General features: G+C 41.9%; 1 protein-coding gene across 2 annotated transcripts in view; it reads right to left on the bottom strand.

The window, feature by feature from the left end:
• Positions 1–2212: 2212 nt before the first annotated feature.
• Positions 2213–25949, bottom strand: part of DIAPH3 (diaphanous related formin 3) — a 463148-nt gene continuing 439411 nt past the window's right edge. Inside the window, exon 27 of one of the 2 annotated variants that reach the window (XM_075918921.2) lies at positions 2213–5714. In XM_075918921.2, coding sequence (XP_075775036.2) covers positions 5455–5714 — 260 coding nt within the window. In that variant the 3' untranslated portion in view covers positions 2213–5454. The remainder of the gene's footprint in view (positions 5715–25949) is intronic. The other variant, XM_006113561.5, reaches the window with a different exon arrangement.

The following is a 25949-nucleotide window of genomic DNA, read 5'->3' as shown; positions in this document are numbered from 1 at the left end:
AATCATATCAAACCAATCTGACAGCTCTCTTTGGAAGGATAATAAGCCTTGTGGATAAGGGGAAAGCAGTAGACGTGGTATACCTAGACTTTAGTAAGGCATTTGATACAGTCTCACATGACCGTCTTATCAATAAACTAGGGAAATACAATGAAAATGGGGCTACTATAAAGCCATTCACCCTTTGACTTCCCTAAGTCCTCATAGAAGCAGGAGTACCAGCATTGATGGGCACACCCTTCACTATATCCACTAATTAGAACCCCAGAAGGTTGATAGCAGTTGCTTCGTTTTTATCTGTATACATGTGTATACATGGCCTCAGAGAATAGTTATCAATGGGTCACAGTCATGCTGGAAGGGCAGAACAAGTAGAGAGAGATCAGTTTTGGGACAGGTTCTATTCAATATTGTCAATGATTTAGATAACGGCCCCAAGAATACACTTATAAAGTTTGCAGATTATACCAACCTGGGAGGGGTTGCAGGTACTTTGGAAGGTAGGGTCATATTTCAAAATGATCTGCACAAACTGGAGAAATAGTCTGAAGTACATAGGATGAAATCCAATAAGGACAAATACAAAGTACTTCACTTAGGGAGGTGTAATCAGTTTCACACATACAAAATGTCTATGAAGGAGTACTGCAGAAAAAGGTAGGGTTCATCGTGAACCACAAGTCAACAATGTGACACTGATACAACACGAACAACAAACAAACATGATTCTGGAATGCATTAACAGGAGTGTTGTAAGTAAGACATGAGAAGTAATTTTCCCCTCCGGTGTGTGCCGATGGAGGCCTCAAATGGAGTATTGTGTTTAGTTCTGGGTACCACATTTCAGGAAAGATGTGGAGAAATTGGAGAGGGTCCAGAGAAGAACAACAAAAATGATTAAAAGTCTAGAAAATATGACCCATGAGGGAAGACTGAAAGAAATGGGTTTGTTTAGTTTGGAAAAGAGAATACTGAGCGGGAACATGATGGCAGTTTCTAAGTACCTAAAAGGGTGTTACGAAGTGGAAGGAGAAAAATTGTTCTCCTTAACCTCTCATGATGGGACAAGAAGCAATGGACTTAAATTGCAGCAAGAGAGGTTTAGATTGGACATTGGAAAGAATTTCCTGTCAGGGTGGTTAAGCACTGAAATAAATTGCCTAGTGAGGTTGGAGATATTTAAGAGCAGCTTAGGCATACATCTGTCAGGGATGATCTAAATGGTGCTTGGCTCTGCTGGAAGGGCAGGGGACTGAACTTCATGACCTTTCACAGTCCCTTCTAGTTTTAGTAAGTCTGTGAGTCTATGAAATCCAGGCTAAGTCCAGTGGGTTTATTTTGAATTTTCATTGGTGTAACCTGTTGTGTGGGGACAGCAATATTAATGCATTGTGAAATGATGCTTCAATATTTTCAGGCTGTTGAGTATATTTTGTTTTTATTAGCAAGGTTCTCCCTTTCATGTAGGCCTCTGATTTAAGTCTATTGTGTTGTTATAAGAGAATAGGCTCAAAAACATAATGCAGGATTCAAGAAATTTGAAGAACAGAAATGAAAACTGACTTTTGTTGAGAAAACTGTGTAGCGTAGATGAGGCCTTAGTCCCCTTCCTGGAACTAATCCATGACAAATATGCCGTTAGCGATATCCTGGGATGGTGACACAAATCATTAGTGCCTTCATGAATTTCTCTGATCCCAAATAGGAGGACACCAGTGAAGAAAGTAGTTTAATGACACAAGCAATACAAGGTGGAAATGAACCACTTATAATACTGCATATTTTATGTTAAGACAATGTAGTAGGCAGGTCTGTTCTCCTGAATCAGATGAAAAGGCGTAGCAGAAAAAATGCGAGGAACTGCCTAGTGGAGAATGTAGAAGCACCATTTCAAAAAATATTGCAAAATGGATTCTTGAGACATGCTAATCAGTAGCACAAAAGCTGTACCTAAGTAGGGAGCCACTGAATGATACACTAACCCTGCAGGTTGGCTGAGAGGTGGGGCAGGACACTCCTCTCCCAACAGCCACGGTGGGAGGGGAGGTGATGGGTGGTGTTTCCCACCCCCAGGGATACTTCAACTTGGGCAGTATCACAGGGCTAGATGAGGGGGCAGGGCAAGCACTGGGGACTTCAGGGGCGGGGCTAGTGTTGGGGGCTCTGGAGGCTGAATAGTGGGGGAGGTTATGGGGGCAGGATTGGCACTGGGGGGCTCTGGGGATGAGGCTAATATTGGGGACTGGCACTGGGGTAGGCTCTGGGGGTTGGGTGCCATAGGGCTCTGGGAACAGAAGGCTAGTATGGGGGGGTCTGGTGGGGGAACTAAGAGCTGGGGGGCTGGCACTGGGGGGCTCTGAGGAGTTGGGTGCAGGGGATTGTGGGGTCAGTGGCTGGTGCTGGGGGGTAGTGGAAGGGTCAGGGGCTCTATGAGTTAGGGCTGTGGGGGCTCAGCTTTTGGTGGGCTGGCAAGGTTTTATTTGCATATTTATCATTTGCATAATGAATATATAAACATGCAAATAAGATGCTACTGGCTCATCAAATGTTTGTGAATAGGTTTGCTAGTCAACGGTATCAAAAAGGTTGGGAACCACTGTTTATCTGCTGGGTTGAGCAGCAAATTGTGCACCATAAACTATTATTGACAGTGAACCTAAATCACTACTCTAACACAGCCAGTTGTGCCATGATTAAAAAAAAAAATAAAAGAATGCCCCCTCAACCACAAAAGAAATAACCCACTAGTGCTTAGTACTGGGTTGTTGAGGCCTAATATGTCTAATGAGTAATATGACGCCACAGAAAATCAATGGAGGTGTCTGTTTTTTTAGTCATATTTACGTTTTAGCCAAATAAAACTTGTCATTCTGAAAAAAAACCCCTCACTGTATGCCAAACTAAATGTTCCATAGCAATAGTTATAAAAATACACTCTCAATCCTAAACATTTGCTTAATTATAAGTAGGTAGGCGATTGTTTAATTAAAGTGGTAAACTGCAGAATAAAATGTAGTGTCATCTAGAATTATTCAGTCCATCTGGTATAACTGGACAATTCTAATTTAACTGAATTATGATGGTACACAATAAAGAGCCATTGAGATAATATATGATAACTACTCACTTATAGCTCAGCTAACCAAAACTATAAAGTTGCTAGCCATCAAGATGAAGTAGAAAGACAAAAAAGTTTGTTTGGTTGAAGATTGGAAGCTTCTAGACTGCTACCAGTTCTCTTCTCTTTAAAAATGCAGCTATAATTTACTAATCCATATTATCTTGCCAAGATTTTAAACTTTACATAAAATAAAGACTGTTAAGAAACAGAAGGTATAATTTGGTCTCCATCCTAGATGAATGCTTTGTCCATCTGGAACATACACTGTCAAATGGACTGAATTGTGTCAGTTTTTTGTGCTATTACCTCCTAATTCAAATGAATAAATGATTTTGCTTAAGAAGAACTTGCATTTGAATCTCCATCCAAAAGGTCAGTTCTGCTGCAGTTCTCTGTTGCTACTTCTACTCTCTACATCCAACCTTTATTATTATGTACAAGAGGGTTTTTTTGGGGGGGACGGATCTTATCATTAGCAGCATAAGCCACCTAAAGATTAGTGAATTTTTCTTCCTCAGAAGGAAAGCGTTGGTACCCCATTTACTTAAGTCTGCCAAAAGTAAGAAAAATATTTTTTATTCCTTTAGAGTAAAATCACACATGAATATCTGTCCTGTTTAGTCTTAAATTCACTCTTTACCCATGAAATTCCAGTGTTAGGCTAAGTGGAGGTGATGGGTATCAACTCCTGATAACTGGGAAGGAGCAGGGAGCTATTTAATCCTAATAGTTAGGTTTAGTTGGACATTAAATTCATCTCCCCATGAATTCAGTATTCCAGTCCATTTTTTGGACTAGCAGCAGCTGTCCATCCAGGAACATGCATTAAACACTGATCCACAGCTCTTTGATGCTAATGGGAGACAGCAAACTGCTTCCTCAATATGGTTACTCCTTCCATGGTTCTTAAATGGCACTGAAAATCTGACAAACTGAAATCCTAGGTTTGGGAGGATTTCTCTGCTATGCTTTACATTAAATTGTACTAAAAAGTATGGCTGGAGGAGGGGCATATAACAAGCTGGTATAATGGTAGTTTCAGCAGCCCCTGAAACATAAGACTCATGCCTGTGATGAACGAAAAATACTCCATGCCCTAATGTACATAAACAGGTCAGTTTCAGAGTTCTAATTAATTAAGTTTATTATTTTTTTGCTGGAAATAAGAAGGCAATTTAAGCAAGGAAATAAAGAGCACCGGAACTTTGAAACATTGGCTAATTGATTCATTTATAAAGAAAAATAAGAGTATTTGAAAAGCAATGTGTCACTGAATACATTCTGATTATTAGAAACTTTAAAATAAAGGATCAAATGTCCTAATAGTAGATTCCAAGTTGATAGTATTGGTAGCAAGCTTTTGTAGTGGGTGTGTATAAACAATAATAGGTTAGTGAACATGTAACAGTGTACAAAGACTTGTGTCAAAATGGAGAGGCAATTATGTGTGAGATTCCTCCTGTGCCAGCAAATGATCTTGTACATGCTACTATTAAACTTGTTTGTCGAAAACCAGTTGTAGATGTCTTTGCCATTAGGTGTTCCTTATATTATTATTGCAGTATTATGTTTCCTCTTGCAAAGGTAGTGAAACAATTCCTTTGGTAGCTTCTTATGAAATATCCTATGTGCACAATTGCAACACTATATTCATACAACTTTTGTACATTGGTTTTATACAATCATAAAAACAAGTTTAAGGGCAATGAAATATCAGTCATACATAAAATACATTTCTTATATAGATGTAAGCTTCTGTTCATTTTACCATTTTGCTAATGCATAAACTATTAAGCATTCTTTGGTGTTTTTATTTAGATTAAAGTGAATTAAAATATGGAGAAATTTACATAGTATACATTTTCCTCCCTAAGCATTTAGTATGATACAATAGTGAACTTTTGTAGGTGCTAAAAATTACATTGGTAGTAAGACTTAGAAATAAAATAGAAAAATATGCAACCAAACATGATTGTTGAAATTATTTAAAATGTATTGTGTGTGGTGGAGAAAAGTTCTTATAACATTGTTCGGAAACCTGGACAATAAAGTAATTGTCTCTTGGGGTAATTTAGCATCTGTTGCTCCAGACACATTAGAACAAACTGTCAGTAGGTAGTTTATAGTTATATGCTTATTAGTTATGCATAAACCACGGGCTCAAATTCCTAGGAAAAGCATCACATATTTGTGTTTTGGATATAAAGTATGTGAAGTTTGGAATACAGACGTGTGTAAATGTCAGTCATGCAAAATTAATGTGTATTTTTAAAATGTAGCAGCTTATTATAGCTTCTCTTTAGTGATTGCTTAATCAGTTTTATAAGATTAACTTACAATGCTCGTAATCTTGCCAGCAAAGCCTCTACTTCAGGAACAACTTCTCCTTTGGAAGCTGAGCCAACAAACTCCATTTCCTTTTCTTTGTTGCTTTCTCCATTGTATGTCTCCTTTCTTCCAACAGCCTTGCTCCTTGTTATAGAGGAATTCGTTTCCAAGTCATAGTTATGCTCCTTGGTGATTGGAGTCCTTGTGAAATTGAAATCAATATTGTGATGTGAATGTGACTTTTCTAGTTGTGTTTTCTGGTTCTCTGTAGAAGAGAAGAAAATAGAAGTCTCACCTTATTGCTAAACAAAGACATTGCTCTAGTTATATTTTTCAATACAGAAAGATTCCAAAAAATAGACAAAGTTGGAATTCAGGATAGATACCTTAACAAACCTAAAACTGCCTTCACTAAACAAGGACACTCTACCAGCGAACCAGATTCACTGGCAGAACCGGCTTTGATACAGAAACAACTCATTGACTACACACCCCTCGTTACCATCTATCACCCATGATGGAACCCATACAGAGTATCATTAAACAATTCCAACCCATATTTGAAAGCATTCTTTTCTGAAACCCTTTTCCGGCATTCAAACAACCCCCACACAAGTCATCAACCTTACCATCAGAAGCCAGTTCCTCACAGACCAGGACTCAGCAACTCAAAGAAGCATCAGGCCCTGCCATAATATAAGATGCAAAACCTGCACCCAAACTTCCACTGCTACAATGATCAATATGCTCCCACAGCACTCCTTTCAAGCTGAAGGGTTCCTACACATGGCTGTCACAACATGTGGTGTATCTCATCCAGTGCATTAAATGCCCCAACAGTAACTATGTGGAGGAAATCATATGATCACTATGCTGCCAAATAAACTCGTATATAAAAATGATAAAAGACAAAAACACTATATCAATTGTAGGGAATACTTTTCACAAAACAATCATTCCATATCTGAGCTCTCAGGGTACGTCTACACTAGCCCCCTAGATCGATCTAGGGAGGCTAATGAGGGCGACCGGAACTGCAAATCAAGCCCGGGATTTAAATATTTAGAAATTGACTAGCCCAAAGTAACTGCCCACGTCTTCATGTGACAGTGAAATGGGATTCCGAAATAAAGCCCTAAATCAAATTAGGTGGTATTCCTAATTTATTATTTATTTAGGGGCTTTAAATCGGAATCCCGTTTCACTGCCACGTGTAGACGTGGGAAGTTACTTGGGGCTAGTCAATTTCTAAAAATGGCAACTGGCCGGGAACATGCAAATCAAGAACGGGATATTTAAATCCCGGGCTTGATTTGCAATTCCACTCACCCTCATTAGCCTCCCTAGATCAATCTAAGGGGCTAGTGTGGATGTACCCTCAGTCTCTCTCCTCAAAGAAAACCCACAAAACACCTTCAGAAGGTGAGCTTTGTCGCTTACATTTATGTTTCTAAATGCTTTATGAACACTGGCTTATCAATATGCATAACTCAAAGATGTTTTATGCAAAATGCATTATGTAACATCAGTTTTAAAGTTATAATCTGCTGAATGTGTATATTTTATTTTTGTGCATGTATCAATTTATCTTTCTTGTATATGAAGTTAGAAATATTAAGTGAATTGGGTTCTAATTCTAAACGTGTAATGAAGGCCATTAATGATGCTTTAGGAATTTGATGGCTCAGTACTCAAACAAATGACCCTGATTAATTGTACTCTTCCTGTAATCCCAAACTGTGATTGGTCCCAGCAATATATGTGATCATGCCACTTGGTACTGGAATCCATCTTGAATCTGGTACTCTTCCATGGGGATAGGGAGACTGAAAAAGGGTCCCCACTCTGGGAGAAAGTCTATTTAAGCAATGGAAAGCAACCAGGTCTTCAGCTGGCTTTTGAAATTGCCTTCCCACCCTAAGAGGATACACACAGAAACTTGGCAACAAAGAACTATAGCAAGAGGGTAAAGGCAAAACTACTGGGCCCAAGTCAGAAGTTGTTCAATTGTGGCCTGAAATAAGAACAACTGTTTAGGTTAAGAATTTATACACAAGTTTCGTAGTGGATTAGAACTAGCTGGCATCTTTTATTTTAACATAGTAACTTACTTTCCCTCTGTCTGTTTTCACTTGCAATCACTGAAATCCTACTTTTTGTACTTCATAAAAACATTCTTATCATTAAGTCCACTGTAAACCACTGTGCATCTTTCTTTTTCATTGTTAAAGGGGGTAAACATGTTTACGAGCTTTCTCTGTATAAAATTTTACATAGGGTTAGACCAATTTATTTGGGGTTTTGGTCCCTTTTGAGGGTTTTATTCCTGGGCACTGCAAATGACCCTACAGCTGAGACTTCTCAGGGCTGAACTGGTTCTGCATGTGTTGTTCTGCAGCAGGGTGGTAATCCCAACTTTGTGCCTTGTCTGGGGGCGACCAGAGCTTCTGGTCTAGCAGGACAGAGTGGTGGGGAGCCCCTTAGGGCAGAAAGATGGGATCAGTCCTTGATCAGCAAATCAAAGGGATTTCTGTGATCCAATCCTTCACACATATCTCTTATAGACATTAAAAATCATTAACTCAATAGAGACTAGATTCTTGTCACATTACCACAATCTGTAACCCACTAACTCTCCTTTGACCTAGAACTTGATAATTATTAGTGAGCTAACTTGATAAAAAGTTAGTGAGCTAACTTGATAATTGCTCACTTCATTTTGAATGGTTTCCTGTGATGTGTTAGCTCCTTATGTTTAACAGTCCGTTCCACTTTGTACTTATTTGTGACACTCGGATTACCTTTCAGAGACATGAAGAAGAGATCAGTGGAACTCAGAAGTTTATCTTTTTAACCAGCTGCAGATGAGCCAATAAAAGATATTACATCACACACAGTGTGTCTTATTTTTATGTTAGAATTTGTCAGACAAATTTTTAAAATGTTAAATAAATCAAAACTGTTTTGTAATATAATCATGTAAGATAATCTACTTTTTTTCCTTTCTGGTCTCTTTGTGGCTATGTACAACTAAGTGACAGCCATCTTGACTTATCTCACCAGTTATAAGAATGAGTTGCTCTGGCTGATAAGTAAATTGATCAATAATCTATAAATAAATTGATTCTGCTTGATTGACTTTCCCAGAGAGGACTAGACAAATTTCTTTTATTTTTTGTTTAAATCAAGTGATCCTTCTATCTACCAGCCATTTGAGTGATCCCTTGCATAGATCTTATACTTTTTAAAAACAGGAACACTCAATATTCATGTAACCTTGAACAAGGCTTGAAAATGGCTTCAACAAACTTGACATGACATTTAAAGTTTTTGGTTATTCGCTGAAAGATGTTCCATCATCCCAATAGTAATGACTTTGGAGCATAGGCAGTCACTCATGACAGTGTGTTTTATGTGAGTGCTGAAAATTCCTACCGAAAACAGCTTGTACATTCCAAGACGGCTGCTGAAGATATTTACTGCACTGTCACTCCCTGACCAGGGGCTTACAGTGATGGATGAGTATTTTACACACTTTCTTGGACAATCTCAACAAATTTTATAAGTATGATCACCTTTTGGCTGTTGGAAGAAAATAAACACCCTCCTTTCTCCTCCTGTATCAGATGGACAATTGTTACTTAAAATCTAATAGAGCTGCAATTTTCAAGTTAGCTGAACAGTTAAGCTCAATTTTATATATAGTGTATGCTGGAAATAACACAATAATCCACATGCCTATAGCTGCACACATTGAGTCTTCCCAGAACACATAAGACCAAAAAAAAAAGAGCTTTCAGCAAGTGAGAACATGCACACACACACACACACATTATATGCAATTTAAAATCGTAGTATTTACATGTTTATATGCATTGCTCCGTTTAATATTTTTACTTAATAATTGTATTATATTAAATCTGTACAAACATCTGGAGGCTTTAAGATGCCGTAGGACTACACTGTTTATATCAAGAGAGTGCTGGCTGTCTCGTAATATTTACTGCCATCTGTATTCTGTTGGTCAAAAAGATGACGGGTGGGCAGTGGTGGAGAATAAGGAACCCTTTCCTTTCCTGAAAATTTAGGCATTGATATATGATGGCCTGTAAACATGAAAGACTGAAAGTAGGATTTCCAGAAGAGCCTAAATGTATTAGGCATGCCTTTGAAAATTGCACCCTGAGGTCTTATTTTCTCAGCTAAAGGTATTGAAAGAAATGTTGTGATATAAATCTTGGCTTATGCTCCAAGCTGTCCCAGAGAGGCCACCTACTAAAGATAAGTAAGTTTTGTATTCATGTAAACTCTGATCTTGGTTTCTTACAATACTGGAAACAATGGAACTTTAAAATAATGAGGCTCTGTTTAAGTGAAAGATTTAAGCATAACTTTAAATCCCATTGACTTCACTGGAGAACAAGTTGCCGGCAATGATCAAATACAAAATGAGAGTCGTAGGACTGAAAATGCCCATCTCTTCCAGAATTAAAGGCTTCTGATATGCCTCATAGATACTTTTCAATAAGAGAGTGAACCAACTCTTAGGAAGTTCAAATGTGGCTTAAGAAGGTCTAGCCTGGGCTAGGGAGCTAAATGGAAGCTAAGCAGAATTTTCCAAAGCTGGAAAATGGTATATTGGAAAGACCAATGTTTGTCATTCTTTAAGACAACAGTCCAGATTCACAAAGGGACTTAGCTAACAGTCAGGTTAGGTGCCACTGTTATTCAGACTTCCTCTCATTGCACTAAGATGCCTCCTAATCTTAGGTGCCTATACTCACTAATTTTTCCTGTAAAAGCTCCCTAGGACTTCATATGCACTACATCCTTCTCCTCCTGCCGTGGCTTTTTTTTGTGGCCAGTGGGCATGCACCACTACCATTCTCATAAAAAATGGCTGTGTCACCTGACTTCAGATTTTTGTGAATCTCAAACTTGGATAGGTATCGCCCTCTAGCTTGGTGCTTAACTCCCTAAGATGGGGCAAGATTTAGGACTGACCTGTCTAGTTAGCATCTGTTTTTGGCCAGGTTAGGTGAATCCTTGCTAAGTATACTTTTTTTTGTTTTTGGTGGATCCCATTCCCAGATGCTTCTCTCTATCTGAGTATTGTATAGGGAGCCTAGGTATCTAACCAGGGGTTTCTGGATTACAGTGGATAGATAGGTGCCTAAAAGTTAAGTGTTGTAATGCTGAGTGTGGAGCCCTCAAAATCCTTTTATGGACCTCGGCCTAAAATCATACAACAAATCTAGAATTTTTTGGATATAAGGTTTGAAATTTTCAAAGCTAACTATCAGTTTTAATCCAATGAATTACATTCATTTTAATGAAACTTGTGTGGCTAAATCTACTAGTTGGCTTTTATAATTTGAAAATTGAAGTTAATTTGATTTGTGTGGGTACCTATGCTGCTTTGAAAAACTCATCCTATTTATGTCCTGAGATTACAGTTTGTCATCTCTGCATCACACTAATATGTATCTACAGTTTCAATGGTTTATAGTATATCACTTCCTGTCAAACTATTTTATATTGATATTTCTTAGATAATCTATTCACAGCACTAGCCCTCGTCAACATTTAGCCCATTTAAAGTGCACAACTTCCTCAGTTTAAGCAACCTCCTCCCAATCAGTCACAGTGATACAGAAAAAAAGACATTAAAATATTATTCCTTCCTCCAATGCCAAATAATTAGGATTTGCACGATGCCTTAAAGTTTAGCAGATTCTGTGTATGTTAGATGAAGTGGTTGGAGTGACCTCCAGAATCAAAGAGACTAAGAGAGATCATGCCACCAGTAGTCCTTATTTTATTCAAAGGGAGTTCCAGACCCAATATTATCTGTGCCATGTGGTAAGATGTGGTCTCAGGTAAGTATGTCCAGGCCTTTTGCTGCTTTTATAATAGGTTAAAAACAATGCCATCAATTTTATCTAGAAACCAATAGGTGGTAACGGAAGATCATGGAGCAAAGGTGGGGAAAATATGGCCTGCAAGTCAGATCTGGTTCCTGGCTTATCTTGATCTGGCCCATGGCTAGTGCTACAGCCTGCTGCAAGTCTCTGAGCACCTGTGCCCCAGGTTATGTGAGTGGAAGCCATGTCCATGAACTTTTTTATGTTTGTTTTCTTACTTGTCACTTGGGAGGTGAGGATTAGGGTTTTTTTGGGGAGCGGGGGCTTCTTATTTTTGTGTGTCCCCTGACTGATTTTTTTCGATGGGCCAGTGGCTCCCAACCGAGAAAGGCCCTCCACCTCTGTCATAGAGCAAACAATCTGACACTACCCATAGCACCTACAGAAACATTCTCAATAGCCAACACACAAACATCTGTTCCTAGAGTTGTGTTACTTTTTAAGGGTTCACTCCAAACTTCCACTGAAAATAACAGTATTTCCTCTTTCATTTTAATGGGTGCTTCCCAGGCCTTTTAAACAAGGTTTGGATAATAGAGTGTGTATGTGCTTATTTGCATAGCAGTGTCAAATTTGATGGTTATCACACAAGTACTTCCTGTTAAATATAATGGCCCTCTTTTAATCATAACAACATAAGTTATGTTTACATATTTAACTTTAGCTCTAATGTTTTGTCTAATTAAATATATATAGGATTATTTCAGCAAGAAAAGTGCTATTTGGATATATATCAATAATGGATCCTAAAGAGAAATTTGGGAGAGATTCATTTAGATAGTCTTGAAATGGTAAAGTGTCTGTTTTTTGGATCTTGTCCCTCTGAGTAACTACACTTTTATAACATTAGCAAGAATAAGAGTGGGGTATTAATGTACCACGCTAATGCTCAGCTGATAAGTCTACTGTGTGCATTTTCCAGAGGAAAGATGACTTAAATTAGGTGGTTCTGTACCACCAAGAATTCTCCTAAAATAGAGGACTCCTACAGAAGCTTGAGTCAATACTGACACCTCTTATGTTGGCTGCTTTTTTAGGTGACGTTTACACTTAGAGTTGTGGGTCTGATTTCTACTGCATACTGAGTTACCCATGTTAGCTCTGCTTGAGCTACTGTGCTAAAAATAATGGTTTTACATAACATATGATGGTAGGCATGGGCTTGTCTCCCGACACAAACCAACCCAGATTCCTTTGATACTCACAAAGCCACCATCCCTGTCATAAAGCAAACAATCCATCTGATACTAGCCATACCCATACTAGCTACAATGCTATTTCTAGTGCACTGGCTCAAGTGGAGGTACTGTGGATACCTCTACATAAACTATGAACTCCCCCACCCCCAGTTCATAGTGGAGCTGTAGCTATAGTGAATGGGAATAGGTCCTCTCTGCATGCAGCTGACAAAATGGCTGCTGCTGTATACTACACCCGAGACCAGGCTGTGTGCATACACAGACTTACTATGCATCCTCTTCCAACTGACCCCAAGGTTTCATGGTTACTCACAACTTGGAATTTGCCTTTTACTGAACATTGTATGATGAATGAATAAGAATCATTTACGTTTTGTAATTAGTGTGAGTGTTTCACTAAATTATTTAGGTATTGGACGGTTTTGAAGTGTAGGTCTCTGTATGTAAATAGGGTGTTCAGATTTGTCTTGGGTGTACTTTAAACTGTGGAAATCATAATCAAATTACATGTTAAAGTGAGATTCCCTCCCCCCCCCCCCACACACACATATCCATATTAATAGTGCATCTTCTACTGAATTCTACTTGGTAAACTTAACTGATTTTTTCCCCATTAGGGCTTGCTTTTGTTTTCCGTAAAATTCTGAATTAATAGAGTGCAAGGTTGCTTCCTGTGAAAGAGCTCAGCACAAACTAGTGAAAGCATGAGCGTTAGTTTAAAATTCTTTGTGCTGTGCATGCTAAGATTTTACCAGAACAGAAAGTTTTGTTTTGTGAAGCTCCTCAGATTTCCTTTGCTCTAAGGCTTGAGCTGGTCCTCATTTTCCAACAGCAGTCTAGTGCCTGGCTTTCTATCATAAGCTTCTTTTTACCTATTTCTACTGCTTTTTCCAAACTTGATTATCTGCAAAGTGGCCCAACTCCAGGGCTCAATTACAGTTCTGTCCTCTTCCATGCCCTCTCTCTACCCAATTTCATACCTCTGCCAGTGCCAGCTCACTGTAGTTCTAAGCAGGAATATTCCCTTTCACCCTACTAAAACAGACATGTTCATATAATAAAAAAAAGAAAATGGGGGCCCTCTTTAGCTGCTGGGGCTGTATGTAGGTCTGATACCTGCCAAAGTTGTGTATGTTTGAGCAGGGAAAATGTCTATCTGTGAATCTGGAATTGGGAAATATTTGCTAGGCTGAGAATACATAGGCTGATAAATCAAGGGAGATGGAGAATAATTTTAAAATAGAGTAATTTTGATGTCCTAGTATTTTGAATCTTTTAATCATAATTTTTCAAACAAATCTCCTGAAAATATTCTACTACTAGTCTATTTTTAAGCATACCGAGTTGTAAATAAATTGGTCAAACTAATGACTAATAAATAAACAGTGAACGTATTAGGGAGATCTAGACTCATCTTGAACTAAGATTACTACAAAATCCCATAGACTCTCAGAGAATCATTGTTCACTTTGTTTGGCTATGGTATTTTTCCTAGCCCTAGTCAACATAATGGAGTTATTTCAAAATAACTCCCCTTATTTTGAAATAACAGGCAGAGCGTCCAAACTTCTAAGCCTGATATTTTGAAATAACAGGCTGGTTATTTTGAAATAACAGCTACTGCTTTCCACAAGGAATAATGTTTATTTTGAAATAGTTATTTTGAAATAGCAATAGTGTGAATGTTCCACTGCTATTTTGAAACACCTACTCCATAGTGTCATTCAAAGTAATTACTCCCCAGTGCTTTCTGGGGCTCTAAGTTGGGGTAGCGCATCCTCATTCAGGGTGTTTCTACATTGCACCCTTACCTCAAAATAGGCTACGCAATTTGCTCTAAGCCAATTACCGTATATTCCGGCGTACAAGACGACCTCTGAAGTTAAAAATCATCCCCCAAAAATCGGGGGTCGTCTTGTACGCCGGATGCCCCGCCGCCGGAGCCCCTCCGCGGCTTTGAAAGCCTCGGGGGAAGCCGGCGGCGGGGCATCCCAGGCGCGCATGGGCTGCCCCCCCGCCGGAGCCCCTCCGCGGCTTTGAAAGCCTCGGGGGAAGCCGGCGGCGGGGCATCCCAGGCGCGCATGGGCTGCCCCCCCGCCGGAGCCCCTCCGCGGCTTTGAAAGCCTCGGGGGAAGCCGGCGGCAGGGCATCCCAGGCGCTCATGGGCTGCCCCCCCGCCGGAGCCCCTCCGCGGCTTTGAAAGCCTCGGGGGAAGCCGGCGGCGGGGCATCCCAGGCGCGCATGGGCTGCCCCCCCGCCGGAGCCCCTCCGCGGCTTTGAAAGCCTCGGGGGAAGCCGGCGGCGGGGCAGCCCATGCGCGCCTGGGATGCCCCGCCGCCGGCTTCCCCCGAGGCTTTCAAAGCCGCGGAGGGGCTCCGGCGGGGGGGCAGCCCATGCGCGCCTGGGATGCCCCGCCGCCGGCTTCCCCCGAGGCTTTCAAAGCCGCGGAGGGGCTCCGGCGGGGGGGGGGGGGCAGCCCAGGCGCTCCTGGCGGCTTTGCTCCCGGTGCCTCTGGTCTGCTGGGGACCATCTCCAGCAGACCACGGACACCGGGAGCAAAGGAGGCGGAGGGGCGCTGGGGTATAAGATGAAACCCTATCTTTTAATTAAAAAGATAGGGGGTCGTCTTATACACCCAGTCGCCCTATACGCCGGAAAATACGGTACATAGCTTATTTTGAGGTAATTTCAAAAAAGCTTATTTCAACATTTTTTAAATAAAGCACTATTCCAACAAGTCCCTTAACCCTCATGGAATGAGGGTTACAGGGACACCAGAATAGCACTCCCATTATTTTAAAATATATTCCAAAATAATGGGCATGTTTAAAGATGTGGAATAGCTATTTCGGAATACTTCTGGTATCCCGAAAGAATGCCGCTGTCTAGACGTAGCCTAAGGGAGCAGGCCTATGACTAATTTTGAGGCTTCTCTGTAGTGTGGACATGCTACAGGCAGTCCCCGGGTTATGTACAAGATAGGGACTGTAGGTTTGTTCTTAAGTTGAATCTGTATGTAAGTCGGAACTGGTGTCAGCCGCTGCTAAAACTGATCAGTTTCAACCGCGGCTGAATCTGGATGCCAGTTCTGACTTACTTACAGATTCAGCTTAAGAAACCCAGGCATCCCCAAGTCAGCTGCTGCTGAAACTGATCAGCGGCTGATTCCAGGAAGCCTGGGGCAGAGCAACTCTGCCTCGGGTTTCCTGTAGTCAGCCGCTGGTCAGTTTCAGCAGCAGCTGACTTGGGGACACCTGGGGCAGAGCAGCTGGGGTGCTGCTGGGTTGCTCCAGTAGCGTAGCTCCTCGGCGCTACTGGAGCAACCCAGCAGCACCCCAGCTGCTCTGCCCCAGGCGTCCTGATTCAGCCGCTGCTGAAACTGACCAGCAGCGGCTGAATCAGGACGCCTGGGGCAGAGCAGCTGGGGTGCTGCCAGGTTGGTCCGGAGCGGCGCTGCGGGACCAATCTGGCAGCCCCCAGCTGATGTACCGCAGGGGTAGGCAAGAAAAGCCTGGTCTGCTGGGGGAGGGGTGCACTCCCCAGCAGACCAGGGAGACGGGGGTGGCGGGACCGCCCAAGTCCTCCACGGCTTTGATCCGTCTCCCTGGTCTGCTGACCTGGGAGACGCGGAGCAAAGCCGCAGAGCACGCGGGCAGTGGGACAGTCCAGGCACGCTCGGGCTGTCCCGCTGCGGGCGTGCTCCGCAGCTTTGCTCCCTGTCTCCCTGGTCTGCAGGGAGATGGGGAGCAAAACCTTGGAGCACACCCGCAGCGGGACAGCCCAGGTGCGCTTGGGCTGTCCCCCTGCGGGCGTGCTCTGCGGCTTTGCTCCTGCCCCCCTGGTCTGCTGGGGGGAGGGTCCAGCAAAGCCGCTGGACCCCCCCCCAGCAGACCAGGGACACCAGAGCAAAGCCGCCACCTGGGCGGCTTTGCTCATTTGCCCGGGAGCAAAGCCGGCCAGGCAGCGGCTTTGCTCGTGTGTCCCTGTTCTGCTGGGGGGGTCCAGCGGCTTTGCTGGACCACCCCCAGCAGACCAGGGAGACCGGGAGAAGCTTTTCTCGCCCCGGAGGACACGGGTGGCGACCCGCCGCCTGTGAGCTCCGGGGCGAGAAAAGCCCCGTTCGTAAGTGCGGATCCGACATAAGTCGGATCCACGTAAGTCGGGGACTGCCTGTACTTCAAAATAGTTATTTTGGGAGTTATTATTTCTAAATAAGTTATTTTGAAACAATTTCCTAGAGTAAACATGCCCCCAGCCATAAATATCAGATATTTGCTCCTGTTGCTCCATTGTGGTAGAATTCTTTACCTTAGAAGAGTCACACTGGGGACTTGCTCTATTGAAATTCAAAATTTTAGAAGTCATTTTGCTAGGTATTAAGTGAGGGAGAGGGAAAATTCGGTCCCTTTTTAATTAAAAATTCAGAAGCTTCATTAGTTACCCTACCACATCTTTTCATTTTAAAATTACAATGGGATCATTATTGAGCTAAGATGACATCCTCAGGACCCTCTATACTTCTGGACACCATGCTTTAAAGGTGCCACCTGCATTGTTGCCTATAAGGCTCATTCATCCTATGATGATCTCTGCCAGCTGCTGTAGCTGCTTCCCTAATTATCAGGCTTACTGCTAAGATCCAGAAAATGTACTTTCACCCTAGATGCACTGGAATGGCTGTTGTCTGATTTGTAATGCCAATGTGACATTCCTGGGAATGATTTAAAACTCATAAGTCGCCAGGTATTGTATCTTAGCAAAGAATCAGGACCCTACTGTAATTTACAGATAAGAAAGGAGTGTAATTTATTAGCTTAAAAAAGCAATGTTGAGACCAGATCATATAAATCTATTTAGCTACTTGTAATTGCTAGCTGGCTAGTACCACTGGGAATCAAACTATTGAACGTAAGTTTGAACTCTTCTGTGCTATTACAATAGACTTCAGGAGAAGCAGCGCTTTAGCCCGACACCTGTCCACTGGCAACTGTTTTAGAAATGACATCCTAGACATGGTTACCGACAATTTTTCCTCTCTCCACAATACTGGATCAGTTCTTTCTCTTACTCGTTCTAAGGCCATGTCTATTGTCTGCACTTTTTCCAATTTATGCCCAGATTAGTTTCCCATACTCTACTTCCCTTGATATGCAAAGTATGTAGAGCCAAATACGCCTTTCCTTGATTCATGCAAACCTTCCCAAACACAGCTTGTTTATTAACAAGACGACTAGGGTTATAAGACACACTGTAAGTCATTTTGTAATTAAAATCGCAGCCAGAACAAACCTGCTGCATTACTGGCACACCATAGCTAATAGGAGGAGAGAGTTGATCAGCAAGATAAACCAGGCAAAAGCAACCTAAAAGATGTTGTTCCCTTGTAAAGACAAACAAGGAAAAACAATCCTTAACCAATGTTGTTTCAGATGTTTTCACATACTTATTAAACAGACAGGGTTTATGATGTGAAACTCTTAGCACAACGGAAAGACCAACAAAACAGTAATTCTTAATTAGGTAAAACTTCTCATCTTCAAAATTAAATCTATTAACGTTTTGTTTTCTTACATCTGAATTTCCTGAACATTTCTGTTCATCAAAATAGATTATTAAAAAATTGTTATGAGATCATCTCATTTGTCTGGAGATTCATGTATTTTTGCTATTGAAATACTTTCTACTGAATTAACTTTCAAAGAGAATTTTGTCTTCGTAAAGACTCTGGGACGATTTCTTTGTTTTATAAACATAGAATGTGAACCCTCTGGAATTCATTTTTAGTCTTTCAAACAAACAAACCTCCAATGCCAAAAATCAATTAAAAATAATCTTCTGATCACCTAAGCCCATCCAGCAACAAGTCTTTCTAAATTATTTTGATGAACAGCCATGCTCAGTAAGCTTAGTTAATGGAAAACTGTGCTTAATATCTTCCTTCCATTTAAATGGTGACTTAGTATGGAACAGCACACAATGATATCCATATAGGCTACTGAGGGGTATTTACTTTCTCAGAATGTGAAGAAGTGTGAAGTGTGTGAACAAGAAGAAACACCGATTCTGGAGACCTGCTGTGAACTTTGGGAAGTAAATTTATGCTTGATCTTTTGGAGTTCTTATACCCCTTCTACTCCTGAAATACAGAACAATTAATACTGAATACAAATAACTTCAAGATTCACTGAAGTAAAGCTACGTGTTTTTAACCACAAATAACTAAAATAAAAAGCTATATTTTAAATAGCTTTATTGTATTGCAACAAAATGGACACTTTCTTGATACTTAAGACATTTGAATTTTTTATGTAAATGTTTTACATTGTTTGTACACTAATCACTTTGGTTAAAAAGTAAAGCAGCAAATGTGTAATAAAGATTAATAAAACAGCACTGCATGCTTACTTGATCATAGTTTTCAATGTAAGACATGATAAAATTATAATTGAAAGAAAAGAAATGCAGATGTAATCCCATTAGATTTCCTTAATTGAATCTCTGATTTACACAGGGCAAATACTACAATAGCCTAAGGGAATATTTCCTAAATTATTGTCTTACTGAGAGTCTATATCTAACTACTGAAGGCAGAAAATTGTTGCACAACAGAAATGAGTCTTCTATGGAAAAGGTCTAATATTCTGACATTACTAATGAATTCATTCAAGTATGGACCTCCAATCCTGAGCATAGCAGCGTGGGTAGTAAACAGCAAAACTATGTAGCTCTTAGAAGCAAGATTAATAATTATGGAGGTGTTCTTTTTTATCTCTCTGTACGTTGCTCTTGTAATATCCAGAAGCATTCTTCAAAAGTAATCAGAAACATTGCAGTTGCTGCAGACCTTCTGTATTGCGTCATAGCACTCATAAAACCCATAGACAGCACAGCAGAAGCCACTTAATGCACTTTATAGTCACTTTTTATTAGTTTAATAGTTTTTCAAACAATTTCTGTGATTGACAAAGACAGGATTAGAAAATGTTCCTGAATTGCTAAAGAAGTGCTATGAGCTGCTAACAACTTATTTCATTTGTAACCTGTAGCCATGGCCTAAACACTTGATGAACTGCCAGCTGCACTGAAATGATGCCACCATACCACTTTCATGCAATTTCTTACACCTTTCAGCTTTAAAATGGATGCTCAAGAACTGTACCAATCAAAACCACATGCCACTCCAGAATTAAAGAGGCAATACTGAATAGTGTATTTTTATAAATCCAACCTCTTATATGCATTTAAAAGTTGCTGCTATTCTAGGTAGCCATAAACAATATGGAATTTAAAGGGAAAAAAAACAAATAAATAAATTCAGGTAGCTGTGCTTTACTAAGTGTTCAGAAGCAGGAGATAATAAACAAATATTTATTTGTTCCAGAAGAAAAAGAGATGCCAGTACTAAATTATGTTATGAAAGAGAACTGACTTAGTTTGCATGGATTTCCCCTGCTTTCAAAGAACAATGTGTTTGATTACAAGCGCTAAACAAACTGATTTATGGAAAAAATGCACCACCTTGGACCATAGTGTGTCTTTCCCATTCAACTGAGTCTAAATTAGAGGTTTCACAATTCAAATTAGATAATACATAAAATTTCTTCTCACCTTCTTGGCTACTTTTGTTACCTCCTCAGCAATCATCCTCCAAATAGCTGCCCCTGACTAATCCAATCAGTGTCTCTCACAATTTCTCCTCTAACCATACCTTGAGAATATATAGAACTGGAAGCAGTCTCTTAATTCATCCCAGCAATTTATTTTCTTTTCCCCAAATCCCAAAGCAATGATAGTAACTACTATAATAACTACTTTAAAATGCCAGGACTCAGCTAAAATCTGGGGTAAATCTGGGGATAATTTCAAATCTTATTAATTTAATTAAATTAATTAATTTAAGAATTAACCAAGAAATTGGGCACATTTTAGATTAAATACATTTCTGTATTTTCTTAAAAATATGCAATACATAAACAAATCCTGACCTATCTTAGTGGATGAGAAGAACCTGGAGGCACAGGAAATGGTGTTGTTTAGCTAGGTGGGAGAGGGGCAGGATCTGAATGTCATTTTCCCTCTATTTACCCCAAAAGGGTTGAACCCAGCCACTTGAAGTGGATGCTAAGTTAAGAACTTGCCTCAGAGTATGCAAGAAGAGGATTGATAGAGAGGACATTAAGCTTTCCCACTTCTCCCAAACAATCATCTGAGAAAAAAAAATTAGAGTTACAATGGACTCTAAAGGAGGCAACACACCGTAAGATCATTCTAAGTCAGGGATGGGCAAAGGGGCATCTGCGGGCCGGATCCAGCCCCCCAAGCTGGTTGATCTGGCCTGCGAACGCCCTGCCACGCCCTCCTTTGTGCATTCCTCCTGCCTCCAGGCCAATTGTGGTCTGGGGACAGGGGAGCGCACAGAACTTCCTCCCACCCTGCGAGAAGCACGCTGCACTTCAAAGTGCTACATGCTCCTCGCAGGGCGGACATCACTTGCTCCCCTGCCCCCAAGCCCTGATTGGCCTGGGGGCAGGAGGAGTGCGCAAAGTTTCCTCCACCCTCCCCGCCCTGCGAGGAACGCACGGCACTTCAAAGTGCTGGTCGCTTGCACAGGGCAGGGGCAGTGTGAAGGAAGCTTCACGCAGCTCCCCCGCCCCCAGGCCAATCAGGGCATGGGGGTGGGGAAGCTGTGCTTCAAAGTACCACATGCTCCTCGCAGGGTGGGGGTAGGCGGCTTCAGGCTCTCCTCCCCCCCCTCCAGGCCCTGATTGGCTTGGGGGCGGGGGGAGCGCTGAAAGCCTTCTCCCGTCCTACAAGTAGCACGAGGCAGGGCGCAGCAAAAGGAAGTAGCGTGGGTGCGTAGTGGTAAGGGGTGGCAAATGGGCTCTCTCACCCCCAGACCAATCATGGTCTATGGCTGGGGCAGCCCAGAAGCATCCTGGCCTCACCTCTTCTGATTTAGGCCCCGCCCCTTCCGGGCAGCCCAGGGGCACTTCAAAAATTTTTGCCCCACCGCTGTTGTAAATTGTTAGAACATGATTTCTTAATGGCCTTTTCCTTGTGCATAAGCAATATCCATGTTTCAGAGGATTGGTAACATGATAAAGAGTCATTCAGTTGTAGACTACTATTTCAAATCCAGTCCAGGTCAAAAGAGAGACAACCATATGATTTTGTACCCTCAGATGTGTTGCTAGCAGACAGATGGCTGTATTACAAAACCACCAGCACTGGAACTGGCAATAATTTAAAATATTGTTGGCAGTATTGATAGGGGAAGAATTACAGATCATAGGCACTTACCTATACTTTAAAACCCTACAGTGTTACTCCTGCCTGTATTGTACTTATGATGCAGATAAACAAAGGACGTCAGTTTCCTGAGCTGTCTATTGTCTATCAATGACTACTGAGGTCAGGAAATATTTTGACAAAAAAAATAAGCAAAACAGACAACCTGTTAGCAGCACAATAATTTCTGTGACAAGGGGAAATCCACAGGCATCTCTAGAGGATAGCTGGATGAATACTGTTTGGGAAGTGCTAATGAAGATGACTAATCTGAAAAGAGACAAAAATCTGCAGCTCTCTCTCAATTATTCTGAAAAGGGCACAGTTATGAGGCCCATACAATTATGACGACTTGGGTAAATAATTATTGTACTTATATTAATATGAATATTATTAATATTAGCAATACTATTAATAGTATTATTAATTATCAATAATAATTCAACCAAACCCCAAATCATGGGCTTACTTGCTGAATATCCATGTGTGACACACATAGCAAAATTAGCCTTGTAGAGCTTTACCTTCCTTTCTGCTATAATTTCCAGTTACTAAATTACCATAACAATTTATTTAGGGAAATATTACTAATGGTTAATGAGCAACGAGTGTTTTAACTCTCCATTTTTAAATCATCATATTTTGCAGGGGCTGGGAGCGCAGCCAGTGGCTGGGAGCCTTGTCGAGGGAGTCTAGCTGGGCTGGTGGCAGAGTGGCCAGAGTCCCAGCTGGCTCTGGTGGGGCAGCGGACTGCGGTGGTGGGGCCAGAAGCTCTGGCGGCAGGAAAGCTAGGCTGCCACAACGGGACCAGAAGCCCCGATGCTGGGACAGCAGGCTGCCGCAGTGGGACCTGGAACCTGGTATGGCAGTGGGATGCTGTGGTGGGCTTGGGAGCCTCGTGGGGCCAGTAGAGCAGCAGGGCCAGCGGCAGTTGGGGAGCCAGCAGGGAAGCCAGTGCTGGGCCAGGTGCAGAACTACCCCCACCCCAGGCTGATGAGGGGGAAAATGCACCAGAAGTTTCCTGGCCCCACCCCTTCCGGGGTGGCCCAAAGCCACTTCAGAAATTTTTGAAGTGGACCCCGCTTAAAAATTGTTGCCCACAGCTGACCTAAAGGGTCTTAAAGACGGCTTGCAAACATTCTGGAGGGAGTGTAGGGAGATCTGACAGAAAGGGTATGTGTAGACTGCATCCCTCTGTCGGCAAAGGGATGCAGATTAGGCAGGTCGACATTGTAAATGAGGCAGGGATTTAAATATCCTGCACCTAATTTGCATAAAAATGGCTGCCACATTTTGCCAGCTCAGCACTTTGTCGGCAAAAAGTGGCAGTCTAGAGGGGAATCTGAAAGAAAGCCCTGCTGACAGAGGGATGCAGTCTACACATACCCAAAGAGAAGGATAAGCAGAGCTACTAGTAGATTAGGTGGCCACTGGTGCTGAAGTTGAGTGGTGGCACAGCCTTCTCTGAGCTATTCCCAAATGATTGTTCTGCAGGAGTTCTTTCCTCCACAGGTGGCGGCTGCAGCAGGCTGTCATCTGCTCTTATCCCAAAGGGGGAAGGAGTAGCATATGGTTTATTGACTACTCTTCTAAAACATATCTCTTGAGAGAAAGAGGAAAACAGTGAGAGACTCATGTTGCTGCTGCTGTTACAACAGGTGTGGTGAGGTGATTAAATAATCTTGGATCGTATTCATGCCACTAAAGCTCTATCAAGGAGAGCTAAACATTTCTTTTAAAAACTTCTATTAAAACTTCAATATTGCAGATAACTTGATACAAGTCAAAATCAAGCCAGCATGCTGTCTGAAGGTAGGTAACAGAAGACACTGTAAACCACAAGATAGCTGAAAGACTGCTGAAAGCTAAAAATTAGGAAGCAATTAAGCAAAGACATAGGAAAAGTAGCTCTTCCTTCTTGTGCACAAAATGTACTGCAAATATTTTCAATATTCATAAAATGCTTTCAGAATACCTAATATAAAACAGTGCTATATATTAATACTATATATTTGTATTATCTTACTTCCTATATTTGGGAAACAATGTATTTGGCCTTGTGCATTTATGCAAAAAGGTAGTGGTGGGGAAGGATACAAAGAGCTTTTCCCTGCATATCAGCTAGACACAGTTGTGGTCTTTGTACATTGTAGGCAGCAGTTAGATATCAAGGTGAAAGGAAAATATAAAATAACTTAGAACAGGGACTATACTTTAGAACTGGCAATTAGGGCTGTCAATTGATGCGATTAACGCAGGGCAGGATTAACTTGTTAATTTTTTTAAATGCATTAATCGCAGGTGTTAATGCTGCGCTGCCCCTTGGAAGTGCTGCTCTGGCACCTCAAAGGGGCAGCACATTAGGAGCCTGGGATCAGCTGGAGTCCCCAGCTGACCCCGGGCTCTGTGCAGTGCTGCCCCTTTGAAGCACTGGAATGGAACTTCAAAGATCCTGGGCTCTGCCTTGCACTGCCCTTTTGAAGCACTGTCACAGCGTTTCCGAGGGGCAGTGCTGCAAATACCTGGGGTCAGCTGGGGACTCCAGCTGATCCCGGGCTCCCGCAGTGCTGCCCCTTGAAAACGCCGCTGCTGTGTTTCAAAGGAGTAGCGCTAGCAGAGCCCGGGATCAGCTGGGGACTCCAGCTGATCCTGGGCTCCTGTGGTGCTGCCCCTTTGAAATGCCAATGCTGCATTTCAAAGGGGGCAGCTGCACTGAGCCTGTGGTCAGCTGAGGATTCCAGCTGATCCCGGACTTCCATAGCATTTCAAAGGGGCAGCGCACATGTGACGGTGAGTTGGGGATTCCCCTGATCCTGCAGCCCCATAGCAGCAAGAATAGACTCCGCCAGCCAGTAGAATAGAGAGGGTTTATTGCTTCTCCAGGATACAGCACAGCATAGACGTGATGTGGTTTTAGGAGTCAGGGCCAAGATGCTTCAGACCCCCTGGACTAGGGGGTCCATTGTCACCCCTAGACCCTCAGCCCTCAGCTAAGGCTGTTTCTTTCAAGTTTCCCAGACAGCAACTGCCTTGCTCTCTGACCCTACCCCCAAACCCGGTGTTCATCTCTGCCTCCCTCCCTTTGTCTCTCCCCCAGAGGAAGAGCCTTGTTACCTGGTAAAGTTGGGCCTAGGTGTCTGGGCTAATACACATGTGGGAGAGTCAGTGGGAATCACACATCACAGCATACGGGGACACTGGGTTACAGAGCAGACAGCACCCTCACTATGTCATAGCGTGTGATTAATTGCAATTAAATTTTTTAATCATGCGATTAATCACGATTAATTTTTTTAATCGCTTGACAGCCCTAGTGGCAATACATATAAGAAGGGTTGCCTTGTACATAAGGTAGTGGACTGGAAGTCTGGGTTCAATTCCTGGCTCTGCCACAGATTCCCTGTTTAACTATATCATTTAACTTTTCTGTCTGGCTATGTCTACACTACAAGGTTTTTGCACAAAAACCGGCGGAGCTCCATACCTCAAGCGCGTTTTTGTGCAAAAAAAAAAAATACAATAAAACGACAGGACAGAGGGCTTTTGCCAGTAGTGTTATTCCTCTCCCTATGAGGAATAACTCCTTTTTGCGCTACAGCTGTTGCGCAAAAAGGCAAGTATGGATGCTCTGCAGGGGTTTCTTGTGCAAAAATAGCACAGGTGCATCAGAACTTTCTTGTGAAAGGGTGTCCATGCAGTGTGGACGCTCTCTTGCGCAAAAGCATATCACTTTTGCGATACGCTTTGGAGGTGTGGACACACTTTTGCACAAGACGTTTTTGCGGAAGATCTCTTTTGCAAAAACCCTCCTGTGTATACAAAGCCTCTCAGTTTCCTATCTGTAAAACAGGAATAATATTTTCTTCCACTCTTTGTTTAGTGTGTTTGTTTGGACTGTAAATTCCTCAGTGCAAGACCTTTTATCCCGTTTGTACAATTCTAATACAGTGGGGACTAATTCTCAACGAGGGTCTCCAGATGCGATAGCAAAACAGAATACTAACAAAGTGGTTGTGGAGGGAGCAGAGCCAGGGCATTGCACCTTCCATTGAGGCCAGTAGAGCTGGTCCCACAACAGAGATAGTTTAC

Source organism: Pelodiscus sinensis, chromosome 1 (genome assembly GCF_052426305.1).
Source record: "Pelodiscus sinensis isolate ZL-2025 chromosome 1, ASM5242630v1, whole genome shotgun sequence".
Taxonomy (NCBI): Eukaryota; Metazoa; Chordata; order Testudines; family Trionychidae; genus Pelodiscus; species Pelodiscus sinensis.
The sequence above is the reverse complement of the archived record's forward strand: the minus strand, read 5'-3'. Positions and strand labels throughout refer to the sequence as shown.